Source organism: Manis javanica, chromosome 2 (assembly GCF_040802235.1).
Source record: "Manis javanica isolate MJ-LG chromosome 2, MJ_LKY, whole genome shotgun sequence".
Lineage (NCBI taxonomy): Eukaryota > Metazoa > Chordata > Mammalia > Pholidota > Manidae > Manis > Manis javanica.
Window position 1 is genome coordinate 72,014 of NC_133157.1, and position 15,195 is coordinate 87,208.

Sequence of the window (15,195 nt, forward strand, 5' to 3'; positions counted from 1 at the left end):
TCAGGAAACCCTTCCGTGACTGGAGGAAAGGGGGAAATGGTCACCCCGTTTCCAACTGCACCCACCCTCTTGGATGTCATTTATCTCAGTGTTCTCCATCAGCATCAGCCTTTTACCTGGCTGCTGTTTGAATTGGTTTCCACAAAACCGGCCCACAGTTCACACAGGCCCCACGTCACGGCCACCAGGAGCCCAGCACGAGAGGGCTCGGAGTCAGGCACTTGGCGGAGAGTGGCAGGGGCGAGGGGTCGTCTGGGGGGCTGCCTGGACTGGATGGGAGCACATCTCCTTGTACAAGTCACACACACATGCGTCGTGATAAGTTGAGATCTTCCTAAGGGTTTGTTTGACTTTTTTTAAGTTATGTGAACATTTCTTTCCCCATTTTTCTGCTTCTCTGTTTTTTCTGGATCAAATACATAGAATTGACAAGAGTGAAGGGCATTGGGATTAAAACACAAAATGAATGGCAAAAACATTTTTGGATTTAGTTCTTGCACAGTTGACAGTTGTCTGGGAGAGGACAGAGAGCATTTGAGTGTATTTCTAGTGTCCACTTGCTGATCAAATTATGAAGAGTGATGCCAGACATGTGTGTGTTTGTGGATGCTGACAAGACCTGCACAGAGCCACGGCCGGGCTCCCAAGGTGCTGTCTGCCATCGACTCCATCCTGAGGTCTCACCAAACTTTTAGACATGGTCTGCTTCTCTGTACCACACCTTTGGATAAAGGATGCCCCCCCACAAGATTCAGACCTCCTAATAAGGATTCCAAGCACATACGCCAGATGCTGGGGTCCATCTCACAGGATTCAGACTCCCTGAATCCAGCTCATCACACGCCACCACCTCCTGTGTCGGGTCTACAGTATGAGACCCAGGAAGGCAGCACACTAGGGGATGGAGAGAGCCTCATCCCTCTGGAAAGGTCATCAGTGATCCATCCAGTGTGAGAGAAGAGAGAGGAGCAGCGGGGCCTCCACCCAGTTGGCCCAGGAGGCAAGGCCCCCCGAGCGTCCCTGGGAGCCCAGTGTGGATGATAAAACTCATCAACTGGACTGTGCCCGCTGAGCAGGCATGTGGCGGTGGCGGCCATGGTGCAGCTAGCACCAGTGGTCTTGGTCTGGGTGGTGGTAGCTGTGTCGTACCCGGCCGCCAGAGCTGAGCCCCAGAGTACAGTGGTAGCCATTGGGCACACGGCGGAGGGGATGGGACTGGGAGGTCAGGGAGGACACGTAGGAAGTCCGGGAGGAGCGGCCTGAGTTGGTCGCCACAGCCTCCTCGAAGGTGAGTGTGTCCTCAGGCTGGGTGTGGGCAGTGGCCTCGCTGTCCAGACGCTGTCCCAGGTAAGGATCAGAGCCTATTCGAGAGCTAGGGGCCAGGGGCTGGCTAAGGGTGTCTCTCTGGAGCAGGGCGTTGTGTTCAGAAAGGCCACGGCTAAGCCGACCAGGGGAGAAGGCAGGGAGGCTTGTCTGAGCCCCAGCAAAGTGGACAGGGGAGGAGTTGGCCGTCTTGTAGGTGATGCTGGGACGGGGGGTCAGCGGGGTCTGGGGGAGCTGCCTCCGCCCACCACGGCCAGGGGTGCTAGCACCAGATGTTGACAGCAAGGGGCTCCCATTCACTGAACCACTACCCTAAAAGAAAATGGAACAGAGAAAATCAAAATCAAAGGACCAGATCAAACAGAGCACAGTAGAGGTGAGAGTCCCTGAGGTGGGGGTTGAAGGGCACAGAAGAGGGCAGGTGGGCTGGACCCAGGGCAGCCCAGGAGGGGAACAGGCAGAATGTGGGGAGCGTGAAGGCAGATGGCATAAGTTAGGGCCAGGACGGCAACCAGGGGATGGCAGGTGATGGGAAGAGCCCGGGAAGAGGAGAGATGGCATGGTCCAGGGAGGGAGAGTGCAGACCGGGCTGGGAGCAAGGACATGAGCGTCGGGTTGCAAAGGTGCGGGAGGGCCGTGAGGAGGGGCTGCCTCGGCCACCCAGTCTCACCTGTCTCAGGGGTCCTGGCTCCTGACCAGCCGTTGGCGACGTAGGGTGGCTGCTGAGAGAGGGCTTGGGCTGTGGGGGCTCGCGGCCCCCAAAGCGGTCACATGAGTAGAAGCGCTGCTTCTCGGAGGAGGAAGACTGCCTCCGTTCCTGGGAACGGCCGCGCTCCTGCCTGCGCTCCCTCCGGCAGCCCACAGGCCCCTCTCCCTGGGGCGGCCCTGGGCCCGCAGTGCTGCTGGGTGCTGGCCCAAGGAAAGGAGACATCAGGCAGTCAGACCAGCAGGGAGACAGGCCTTCCACCCAACACCCAGACCCTCCAGAGCCAGCAGGGAGTCCTGGGGAAGAGCGGAGCCAGTGGGGGGGAGGCAGTCTTGCCTGGTACCCAAGCCCAGGACTCAATGCTTCCTATGCAGGGCAGATTGTGGGGGGTTGTGAGATACAGAAAGAAAGAGGGTCCCCCATGGGCTCTCAGACCCCAGACCCAGGCCACAGCCACATGTAGGATCTCTTGCACGCACCACCATCCGTGCCTGCGGACAGGCTGGGCCCCTTCTCCAGGGACTTCTGCTTCCTGTCCCTGCGGCGATGGCAGCGGTGGTGGTGGTGGGAAGCAGCTTGGCTGGCTGGTGCATGGTCCAGGGTGGCATTGCAGAGATGAGCCACACGGGGGCGCTGGGGAGCCAGCGTGGATATGGAGCGCTTCATGGGGCTGGCATCTGGGGGTGGCTGCAGGAGTGGACAGGGCAGGTGCACAACTGAGAGTGGGGACTAGGGGTACAGTGCCTAGGAGATCCTGGCCCATGGGGTCCAGGGTCCTCAGGAAGCTACACTGAGGGACCAGGGTCCAGGAGACATCAGGCCTTCCCCTTTTCCTGGACAGTTCTTCTCCACCTGAGAGACCCACCATTTCTGCAAGAGAACTCTGCACAAAGTGCTGTTTCTGTAAGTGTCCATCTCCCACACCTGGTGCAGCCCGGGTGGCCCACTTGCATCTATGTCCCTAAAAGACAGGGAGGATGCCAGGAGGAGGGAGGCTGTTGGCCTGAATGGAAGAACCCAGGTGGGGGGCCCAGAGGTCCCTCAGTGGCTGCAGTGTGATGGCTCTGCCAGCCCATCTGTGCATCCAGCAGGACCATGAGGCTGCTCCCCTGGGGCTGAAATCAGGTCATATGGGAACAGGTCCTCTGAGTGGAACTCGCCCACAGCCACTGCTCAGTGCCAAGCACCAAGGGAAAGAAGAAGATGATTCTGGGGAAAAGACGGCAGTGTAAGAAGGCAAGGCAGAAACCTCCCTCCAAATTCACATATAACACAAAAATACACCAAATACAACAAAACCTCAAAATGACCTGAAGACTGCAGAACTGACCGCCTACATCTGTGGAAGAAGAGAGGACCCCACAGAAAGGGTAAAGTGGCCAAGCTGAGACCCAGCAGGACCCAAGCCCTCCCCCAACCCTAGCTCCCAGGTGGGAGGGAGAGAAACGGAGCAGGAAGGGAGTGGGAGCCCAGAACCGCTGAACCCCTGGCGGTCTGCTCTGGGAACACAATGAACCCACATTATATGGAGCTCTGGTGATTCGTGGGGCTGGACAATAAAGACATATGGAACACTTGGGGAGGCTGAGATTTCAGCCTCTTGTGGGGAACAGGAATACCTTACCAAACCCTCCCCCCAAGACAAAAGCAAAGAGGGCAGTTTGAAAGACTTCCCAGCAGCAAGAGGGGTGCCAGAGGGGCGAGGATTACACAGATCTCTCCGCTCAGGAGAAATATCAGGTGGATGATACCTCCCCAACCCGCCCCCAGCCCAACAGGCTAGGAACTCTCAGGAGCTTCAGACACTCCATCCTTGCTGGCAACACAGCCCCAAAGCCCCCCACTGTGGTGCATGGTCTGCCAGCTGGCAGTGAAACCAAACTTTGCTCCCAAGTAGGCAGAGGGAGACCCTTCCAGCCTTCTCAGGCCTGTTTTGGGGTAGCCAGGGAAGTACCTGCAGGAGCCAGCCCTGGGAGCTCCCTCCTCCCTGCAGGCGCTGGCCCGTCTCACCTGTGGCCCCCACCACTGCTGCAGGCTGTTGGAGGAGGGTAGTTCTGCCCACAGCTACTCCAATGGCACAGCCCCAAGTATTCTCCCTGATCCCTCAATCAGCTGACCGCCCACATAAACCACCTGTAATCAGATCACTACAAGCCAGACAGAAAGGTGCCCTGCCCATTGCACACCAACAGCTGGGGCTTCTGCACAGGAAATTGAGCTTCTGAGCACTAGAGGGCGCCTCCTACACAAAGTTATCGTTGCATAGGAAACACTAAAAAAAAAATGAAGAGGCAGAGGAACTTGGTCCAAACAAAACTACAAGACAAAACACCAGAAAAAGTGTTGAGTGAAACTGAAGTCACCAATCTTCCTAATAAAGACTTCAAAGTAAAAGTCATGAACATTTTCACAGATCTACAGGAAAATATTCAAGATCTCAGGGAAGACCTCAACAAAAAGACAGAAGACCTCCAAAAAAGTCACTCAGAGCTGAAGAACACAGTATCTCAAATGAAAAATACAATGGAGGGAGTTAATAGCAGGCTTACACAGGCTGAAGAGGTTGTAGGTGATGTGGAAATTAGGGAGAAAGAAAACAATGAAGTTAAAAAACAGAGAGAGAAAAGGATTTCTAGGAATAAAAGAATAATAAGAGAGCTGTGAGACCAATCCAAACAGAACAATATTAGCATTATAGGGGTACCAGAAGAAGAAGAGAGAGACAAAGGGATAGAAAGTCTCCTTGAGGAAATAATTGTTGAAAACTTTCCCAGTCTGGGGAAGGAAATGGACACTTAGTTCATGGAAGTACAAAAATCATCAGCAAAAGGAACCCTAGGAAGACAACACCAAGACATATAATAATTAAAATGCAAAGATCAAGGACAAGGAGAAAGTACTGAAAGCAGCCAGAGAGAGAAAAAAATCATGTATAAGGGAAAGCCCATCAGGCTATCAGCAAATGTTTCAGCAGAAACTTTACAGGCCAGAAGGGAGTGGCATGATATATTAAATGCAATGAAACAGAAGGGCCTCCAACCAAGAAAACTCCACCAGGCAAGATTATCATTTAAATTTGAAGCAGGGATTTAAAAATGTCAGATAAACAAAAGTTGAAGGAATTCACCACCACTAAGCCAGCCCTATAGCATATGTTAAAGGGACTGCTGTAGATGGAAGTGGTCCTAAGGCTAAATAGCTGCCACAAGAGAAGGTAAACCCACCATAAAGGTACCAGACCAGTTAATTACCAAGCAAGTGCAAGGGACACACAAAGAGTCCAGAATATGACACCTAATACATAGAGAGTGGAGGAGAAAAAAAAAGAAGCAGTGAGGGAAAAGTACCTTTAGATTGTGTTTGAAATACTGTAATAAGCGAGTTAAGTGAGACTGTTAGATAGTAAAGAAGCTGCCCTTGAACCTTTGGTGACCACATATCTAAAGCCTACAATGGCAATAAGTACACATCTATCAATAATTATCCTAAATGTAAATAGACTAAATGCACCAAAAAGACATAGAAGGAGAGAATGGATGACAAAAAAACCTGGATCCGTCTATATGCTGCCAACAACAGACTCATTTCAGACCCAAAGACATACACATACTGAAAGTGAAGGAATGGAAAAATATATTTCATGCAAACATTAGGGAGAAAAAAGCAGGAGTTGCAGTACTTGTATCAGACAAAATAGACTTCAAAACAAAGAAAGTAACAGCCCAAAACTTGTGGGACATGGTAAAGGCAGTTCTAAGAGGGAGGTACATAGCAATACAGGCTTACCTCAAGAAACAAGAACAATCCCAAATAAAGAAACTAGAAGTTAAAGAAACTAGAAGTTAAAGAAACTAGAAGAAGAATAAATGATGCCCAAAGTCAGTAGAAGGCAGGACATAATAAAGATCAGAGCAGAAATAAATAAAATAGAGAAGAATAAAACAACAGAAAGAATCAATGAAACCAGGAGCTGGTTCTTTGAGAAAACAAACAAAATAGATAAACGCCTAACCAGAATTATCAAGAAAAAAAGAGAGTGTACACACATAAACATAATCAGAAATGAAGAAGGAATAATCACAATGGATACCATAGAAATACCAATAATTATTAAAAAATACTATGAAAAAAGTGTATGTCAATAAAGTGGACAAGCCACAAAAAATGGACAACTTTCTAGAAAAATACAACCTTCTAAGACCAACCCAGGAAGAAACAGGAGATCTGAACAGACCGATTATCAGCAATGAAATCAAATTGGTAATAAAAACACTACCTAAGAACAAAACCCCTGGACCAGATGGCTTCATGGCTGAATTTATCAAACATTTAAAGAAGAGCTTATACCCATCCTCCTTACAGTATTCCAAGAGGCAGAGGAGGAGGGAATACTTCCAAACTCATTCTATGAGTCTAGTTAAAACTAAACAAAGACCCCACAAAAAAAGCAAGTTACAGACTAATATCCCTGATGAACATAGATGAAAAAATCCACAATAAGCTATTAGCTAACTGGATTTAAAAAGATCATCCATCATGACCAAGTGGGATTTATTCCAGGGATGCAAGGATGGTACAATATTCATGAATCAATCAGTATCAAACACCACATTAACAAAAAGGACAAAAATCACATGATTGTCTCAGTAGATGCTGAAAAAGCATTTGACAAAATTCAACATCCATTCATGATAAAAACTCTTAGAAATGGGTATAGAGGGAACATACTTCAACACAATAAAGGCCATTACAACAAACCCACAGCCAACATCATAATTAACAGCGAAAAGCTGAAAGCTTTTCCTCTAAGATTGGGAACAAGACAAGGATGCCCATTCTCCCCATTTTCTTCAACATGGTAATGGAGGGCCCAGCCACGGCAAGCAGACAACACAGAGAAATAAAAGGCATTCAGATTGGTAAGGAAGAAGTTAAACTGTCACTGTTTGCAGATGGCATGGTATTATACATACAAAACCCTAAGGACTCCACCAAAAAACTATTAGAACTAATAACTGGATTTAGCAAAGTTGCAGGATACAAAATTAATACACAGAAATGTGTAGCATTCCTATATACTAACAATGAACTAGCAGAAAAAGAAATCAGGAAAACAACTCAATATACAATTGCATCAAGAAGAATAAAATACCTAGGAATAAACCTAACCAAGAAAGTGAAAGACCTTTACTCTGAAAACTACAGGACACTCATGAGAGAAATTAAAGAGGACACCAGTAAATGGAAAGACACCCCATGCTCATGGATAGGAAGAATTAATATTGCCCAAATGGCCATCCTGCCTAAAGCAATCTACAGATTCAATGCAATCCCTATCAAAACACCAATAGCATTCTTCAATGAACTGGAGCAAATAGTTCTGAAATTCATATGGAACTGGAGCAGGAGGATTCAAGATGGCAGCATGAGAGGTGAGAGAGAGAACTCCTCCAAAAACCACAGAGAGTGTGAAAATATAGTTAACACAACTAACCCTAACACAGCAACAGGAAAGAAGGCTGCACCAGACTGCACACAGACCTCAGGAACAGAGCAGACCTCCCAGAACAGGGTAACGCGCCAAAGCCTTGATCTGGCAGGACCCAGGCCCCTCCCCCGCCCCAGCTCACGGGCAGGAGAAGGAGAAACGGGACGGGGAGGGGGTAGAAGCCTGGGACTGCTGAACACCCAGCCCTGGAGATCTGCTTTGCAAGCAGAAACCTACACTGTGTGGTGCGCTGGAGGATGGAGAGCTGGGACAGGTGGACTGCTTGACAGACAGATTCCGGCCATCTGTGGAGGACGGGATCCACACCCGCCGCTCTGGGACAAGGGAAAGGCAGGCAGTCTGAGAGGCTTCCTAGCAGCGAGAGGGCTGCTGAAGGGGTGGTGTTTTCACAGAGCTTGCTGCATGGGAGAAGGCACAGGGGGACAAGGTTCTTTGGGCGTGCTCTGCCCAGCAGATTGGGAACTTTGGGGAGCTTCAGGCACTCCATCCCCCTGGCTGGCTACTCAGCTCCGAGGCCCAGCACTGGGATATGCAGCCTGCCAAGCCTTCCTCCTGGCTTGACAGTACCTGCTCACAAACCGGCAGTCACTGTGCTGGCGTCAGGCCAGCTGGAGGGAGGCCGCATCTACAACAGTTGGAGATGCCAAGCACAGAGGTTCACACCTGGGTGCTCAGCCCACTGGCTCTCACACTGGAGTCAGGCACCACGGACGGGAATCAGGAAACAGATCTTTCCTCCCCCCAGGCACCAGCTCCACTCCCCTATGACCCCCAGCCTCATTCTAGGGGCTGAGCAGCTCCAGGGACTGGAGCTTCTGGGCACTAGTGGGCACCACACAGAAATATGAAACATCAAAAGAACATGGTTCAGACAAAAATCTCACAAACCCCAGAAAAAGGGCCAAATGAAATGGAACTCACCAATCTGCCTGAAAGAGAGTTCAAAATAAAAATCATAAACATGCTCATGAAGGTATAGAAAAATATTCAACAATTCAGGAACGAATTTAAAACAGAGATTCAGTCATTAAGAAATTCTGTATCTGAAATGAAACTTACAATGGACGGATTTAAAAGGAGATTAGATGTAGTAGAAGAGACAGTAAATGGCATAGAAATTAGAGAAGAGGAATACAAAGAAGCTGAGGCACAGAGAGAAAAAAGAATCTCTAAGAATGAAAGAATATTGAGAGAACTGTGTGACCAATCCAAACCGAACAATATTCGCATTACAGGGATACCAGAAGATGAAGAGAGAGAAAAAGGGATAGAAAGTGTCATTGAGGAGGTAATTGCTGAAAAGTTCCCCAATCTGGGGAAGGAGATAGTCTCTCAAGCCATTGAGATGAACAGGTCTCCCAACACAAGGGACCCAAGGAAGACGACATCAAGACATATAATAATTAAAATGGCAAAGATTAGTGACAAAGACAGGCTTTTAAAAGCATCTAGAGAGAGAAAAAGAATCACATACAAAGGAAAACCCATCAGGCTATCATCAGACTTCTCAGCAGAAACCTTACAGGCCAGAGGGAGTGGCATGATGTATTTAATGCAATGAAGCAGAAGGGCCTCGAACCAAGAAAACTTTACTCAGCAAGGTTATCATTTAAATTTGAAGGATGGATTAAACAACTTTCAAATAAGCAAAAGGTGAGAGAATTTACTTCCCACAAACCACCTCTACAGTGCATTTTGGAGGGACCCCTATAGATGGAAGTATTCTTAAGGCTAAACAGATGTCACCCAAAGGATACACAAAGAGTACAGAATATGATACGTAACATATAAAGAATGGAGGAGGAAGAAAAAGGAGGAAAAAAACAACAACAAAGACAGCCTTTAGGTTGTGTTTGTAATAGCATATGAAATGAGTTAAATTAGACTGTTAGATAGTAAGAGTATTATTACCCTTGAACCTTTGGTAACCACAAATCTAAAGCCTGCCATGGCAATAAGTACATACCTATCGATAATCACCCTAAATGTAAATGGTCTGAATGCTCCAATCAAAAGATGTAGAGTCACTGAATGGATAAAAAAAAAAGACCCGTCTATATGCTGCCTACAAGAGACTCACTTCAAACCCCAAAACATACACAGACTGAAAGTAAAGGGATGGAAAAAGATATTTCATGCAACTAATAGGGAGAAAAAAAGCAGGAGTTGCAGTACTTGTATCAGACAAAATAGACTTCAAAACAAAGAAAGTCACAAGAGACAAAGAAGGACATTACGTAATGATAAAGGGGTTAGTCCAACAAGAGGATATAACCATTATAAATATCTATTCATCCAACACAGGGTCACCTACATATGTGAAACAAATACTAATAGAATTAAAGGGGGAAATAGAATCCAATGCATTTGTTTTGAAAGACTTCAACACACCACTCATTCCAAATGACAGATCAACCAGACAGAACATAAACAGACAGAGGCACTGAACAATGTATTAGAACAGATGGACCTAACGGACATCTACAGAACAATCCTTCCAAAAGCAACAGGATACACATTCTTCTCAAGTGCACATGGAACATTTTCAAGAATAGATCATATACTAGGCCACAAAAAGAGCCTCAGTAAATTAAAAAAGATTGAAATTGTACCAACGAGCTTCTCAGATCACAAAGGTATGAAACTAGAAATAAATTACTCAAAGAAAATGAAAAAGCCCACAAACACATGGAGGCTTAATAACATGCTCCTAAATAATCAATGGATCAATAACCAAATAAAAACAGAGATCAAGCAATATTTGGAGACTAATGACAACAATAATTCAACAACACAAAATCTGTGGGATGCAGCAAAGGCCGTGCTAAGAGGGAAATATACTGCAATACAGGTCCACCTCAGGAGAGAAAAACAATCCCAAATGAACAGTCTAAACTTACAATTAATGAAACTAGAAAAGGAAGAACAAATGAGGCCCAAAGTCAGTAGAAGGAAGGACATAATAAAGATTGAAGCAGAAATAAATAAAATTGGGAAGAATAAAACAACAGAAAGAATCAACGGAAGCAGGAACTGGTTCTGCGAGAAAATAAACAAAATCGAGAAACCCCTAGCCAGACTTTTCAAGAAAAAAGAGAGTCTACACACATACACAGAATCAAAAATGAGAAAGGAAAAATCACTATGGACACCACAGAAATACAAAGAATTATGAGAGAATACTATGAAAAATTATATGCTAACAAACTGGATACCCTAGAAGAAATGGACAACTTTCTAGAAAAATACAACCTACAAAGGCTGACCAAGGAAGAAACAGAAAACCTGAATAAACCAATTACCAGCAAAGAAATTGAATTGGTTATCAAAAAACTACCTGAGAACAAAACACCTGTACTAGATGGTTTCGCTGCTGAATATTATCAAACATTTAATGAAGACCAAATACCCATCCTCTTTAAAGTTTTCCAAAAAGTAGAAGAGGAGGGAATAATCCCAAACTTATTCTACAAAGCCAACATCACTCTAATAACAAAACCAGGCAAAGACACCACAAAAAAAGAAAATTACAGACCAATATCCCTGATAAACATAGATGCAAAAATACTCAACAAAATATTAGCAAACTGAATTCAATAATACATCAAAAAGATCATCCATCATGATCAAGTGGGATTCATCCCAGGAATGGAAGCATGATACAACATTCGAAAATGCATCAACATCATCCATCACATCAATGAAAAGGACAGAAACCACATGATCATCTCCATAGATGCTGAAAAAGCATTCAACAAAATTCAACATCCATTCATGATAAAAACTCTCCACAACATGGGTATAGAGGGCAAGTACCTCAACATAATAAAGGCCATATATGACAAACGCACAGCCAACATTATACTTAACAGCGAGAAGCTTAAAGCTTTTCCCCTAGGATTGGGAACAAGACAAGGACGCCCACTGTCCCTACTTTTATTCAACATAGTACTGGAGGTCCTAGCCATGGCAAAACAAAGAAACACAAGGCATCCAGATTGGCAAGGAAGAAGGTAAATTGACACTGTTTCACATGATGAATGACACTGTACATAAAAAACCCTCAAGAATCCACTCCAAAACTACTAGATACAATATCTGAATTCATTAAAGTTGCGGGATACAAAATTAATACACAGAAATCTGTTGCATTGCTATATACTAACAATGAACTAGCAGAAAGAAAAATCAGGAAAATAATTCCATTCACAATTGCATCAAAAAGATTAAAATAGCTAGGAATAAACCTAACCAAGGAAGTGAAAGACTTATACTCTGAAAACTACAAGACAATCTTTTGAGAGAAATTAAAGAAGATACCAGTAAATGGAAAGACATCCCATGCTCATGGATAGGAAGAATTAATATTGTCAAAATGGTCATCCTGCCTAAAGCAATCTACAGATTAAATGCAATCCCTATCAAAATACCAATAGCATTCTTCAATGAACTAGAGCAAAATAGTTTTAAAATTCATATGGAACCACAAAAAACCTCAAATAACCAAAGCAATCCTGAGAAGGTAGAATAAAGTGGGGGGAATTACACTCCCTGACTTCAAGCTCTACTACAAAGCCACAGTAATCAAGACAATTTGGCACTGGCACAAGAACAGACCCATAGACCAATGGAACAGACTAGAGAGCCCAGATATAAACCCAAGCATATATGGTCAATTGATATATGATAAAGGAGCCATGGCTATACAGTGGGGAAATGACAGCCTCCTCAACAGCTGATGTTGGCAAAACTGAACAGCTACATGAAAGAGAATGAAACTGGATTACTGTCTAACCCCACACACAAAAGTACACTCAAAATGGATCGAAGACCTGAATGTAAGTCATGGAACCATAAAACTCTTAGAGAAAAACATAGGCAAAAATCTCTTGGACATAAATATGAGCAATTTCTTCATGAACATATCTCTCAGGGCAAGGGAAACAAAATAAAAAATGAACAAGTGGGACTATGTCAAACTGAAAAGCTTCTGCACAGCAAAGGACACCATCAATAGAACAAAAAGTTACCCTACAGAATGGGAGAATATATTCATAAATGACATATCCAATAAGGGGTTGACATCCAAAATATATAAAGAGCTCATGCACCTCAACAAACAAAAACTTCAGAAGTCAATTAAAAAATGGGCAGAGGAGCTGAACAGACACTTCTCCAAAGAAGAAATTCAGATGGGCAACAGGCACATGAAAAGATACTCCACATCCCTAATCATCAGAGAAATGCAAATTATACCCACAATGAGATATCACCTCACACCAGTTAGGATGGCCACCATCCAAAAGACAAACAACAAATGTTGGCGAGGATGTGGAGAAAGGGGAACCCTCCTACGCTGCTGGTGGGAATGTCAATCAGTTTAACCATTGTGGAAAGCAGTATGGAGGTTCCTCAAAATGCTCAAAATAGAAATGCCATTTGACCCAGGAATTCCACTCCTAGGAATTTACCCTAAGAATGCAGCAGCCCAGTTTGAAAAAGACATGTGCGCTCCTATGTTTATCGCAGCACTATTTACAATAGCCAAGACATGGAAGCAACCTAAGTGTCCATCAGTAGATGAATGGATAAAGAAGATGTGGTACATATACACAATGGAATATTATTCAGCCATAAGAAGAAAACAGATCCTACCATTTACAACAACATGGATGGAGCTAGAGGGTATTATGCCCAGTGAAATAAGCCAGGTGGAAAAAGATAAGTATCAAATGATCTCACTCATCTGTGGAGCATAAGAACAAAGTAAAATCTGAAGGAACAAAATAGCAGCAGAAGCACAGAACCCAAGAATGGACTAACAGTTACCAAAGGGAAGGAGACTGGGGAGGGTGGGTGGGAAGGGAGGGATAAGGGGGAAAGGTGGGCATTATGATTAGAATGTATAAGGTGGGGGGGGGACATGGGAAAGGCAGTACAACACAGAGAAGACAAGTAGTGATTCTACAGCATCTTACTACGCCGATGGACAGTGAATGTAATGAGGTATGTGGGGGGGATTTGATAATAGGGGGAGTCTAGTAACCATAATGTTGCTCATGTAATTGTACATTAATGATACCAAAAGAATAAAGAAAGAAAAAAAGGAGGGAGAAGAGGCATGGAACGGAGAATTTGTGCGTTCACTTGAGGGAGGGGGCCGGGCCCTGACTCCACTGAGCCAGTCAGGGTGAGGAACTGGAAGAGGACAGAAGCACTACCAGTGGGAGTGACAGAGGAGAAAATTACAAGAATGAAGTCCATTATTAACTGTACAGAACCAGAAACCACAAAAAAAGAGGCAGGGACAGGGCTGGAAGAAACACACAGAGGGCTCAGGCCACTCTCGGGCTAACTGGAGCTGGCACAGTCCTGGGCAGGCCTTGAAGGTCTGAGGCACAGGCCAAGCCCCTCTCTGGCCCCTCACCTACCTGGCCAGTGAAAGCAGAGACCCCTTTCACGGCCTCGGGTCTGCAGGCCGCTCAACAGCCCAGGAAGTATGCAAAGTCACAGCTCCCCACCCAAGGGGCCTTCCCGCTTGGTTCAATGTCCCAAAAAGATCAGGGGCAGGAGGGGACACTGCCTCCAGTGTCCAGAGAGAGAACAAGGCAGGGCATCCCTGGAACTTCTGAGGCATCAAGGACGCGAAGGGGCAAAGGGTGAACCAATGTGTGAGGCGCTGGGTGTGTTCCCTGGAGGAGGGCAGCAGCTGGGGTGTTTCAGGGAGGGACAGGCTGGGCCAGGGGCATGAGGCTGGAGGCCATAGTGCCCAGACAGGATGCCCAGCACAGGCAGGCAGCTGACCTGGCCACACCTCTACAGACCAGTATTGCGTTCTGGGGACACCCAAAGGGGCTGACGGTATACTGGCCACCAAGATGCCAGGGGGAGTCCATCCCAGCCAAGCCCCCACCCGGGACACAAACCCTCCCTACGCCAGGACTCTTCACCACCCATGCCCTCCCACGACCCTGACCTTCCCAGACCACCCACCTGAGTCTCTGCCGCCAGGCGAGGCATGGATGCCGCTCGGCCCTGGCTCTCCAGCCCGGGTTGGGGTTCTCCAGCAGGGCCTCTCAGGGCCATGCCCTGCATCTGGACATCCGTGGCCTGGAGATACGGCAGCCTCCCAGTTACTGCTGTTCCCCGAGCCCACCCCAGCCGTGTCTCACACCCCTGTCAGTCTCCCTTGCCCGGCCCCCCAGCCCTGGGTGCCCCCACGGATCTTCCTGGCTGTACCGCTGGGATCTCTGTGGAGTGGCCATGTGCCAGGGGTGTCCTCACTTCCTGGGGTGCCTTCTGGGCCTTCTGGGTGACTCGGGAAACAGATTCCTCCATGCAGCCCTCTTGGGTCTGTCTGTGGAGAGGAAAGGATGGCCCTGTCAGCTCAGTGGCCACAGAATGCCCACCCAGGGCCTGGCTACCAGGAAGCTACCGGAAACCAATACCCTTTAGGTCCACGGCGTCATAATCGGAGGTGCAGCAAGAAATGTGGACCCAATGCCAGAGCTCAGAATGGGCAGAGGAGAGGCGACCCTGGCCACCCATCCAGGGGAAGCCTGGGTCCACTACTTCCTTGTCTGGGGACGTCTGGCTGGTTCCTCAGCCCTAGACAGGGACTCACGTGTGCCATGGAAGCAGGGATTGCTCATGGCAA

General features: G+C 46.7%; 1 protein-coding gene across 10 annotated transcripts in view; it reads right to left on the reverse strand.

The window, feature by feature from the left end:
- Positions 1–465: 465 nt before the first annotated feature.
- Positions 466–15,195, reverse strand: part of CACNA1B (calcium voltage-gated channel subunit alpha1 B) — a 180,455-nt gene continuing 165,725 nt past the window's right edge. For all 10 annotated transcript variants that reach the window (XM_073220677.1, XM_073220671.1, XM_073220659.1 and 7 more), the window contains 5 exons: positions 14,778–14,895; positions 14,532–14,648; positions 2,509–2,716; positions 1,994–2,232; positions 466–1,635 (listed from right to left, as the gene is read on the reverse strand). In XM_073220677.1, coding sequence (XP_073076778.1) covers positions 1,105–1,635; positions 1,994–2,232; positions 2,509–2,716; positions 14,532–14,648; positions 14,778–14,895 — 1,213 coding nt within the window. In that variant the 3' untranslated portion in view covers positions 466–1,104. The remainder of the gene's footprint in view (positions 1,636–1,993; positions 2,233–2,508; positions 2,717–14,531; positions 14,649–14,777; positions 14,896–15,195) is intronic.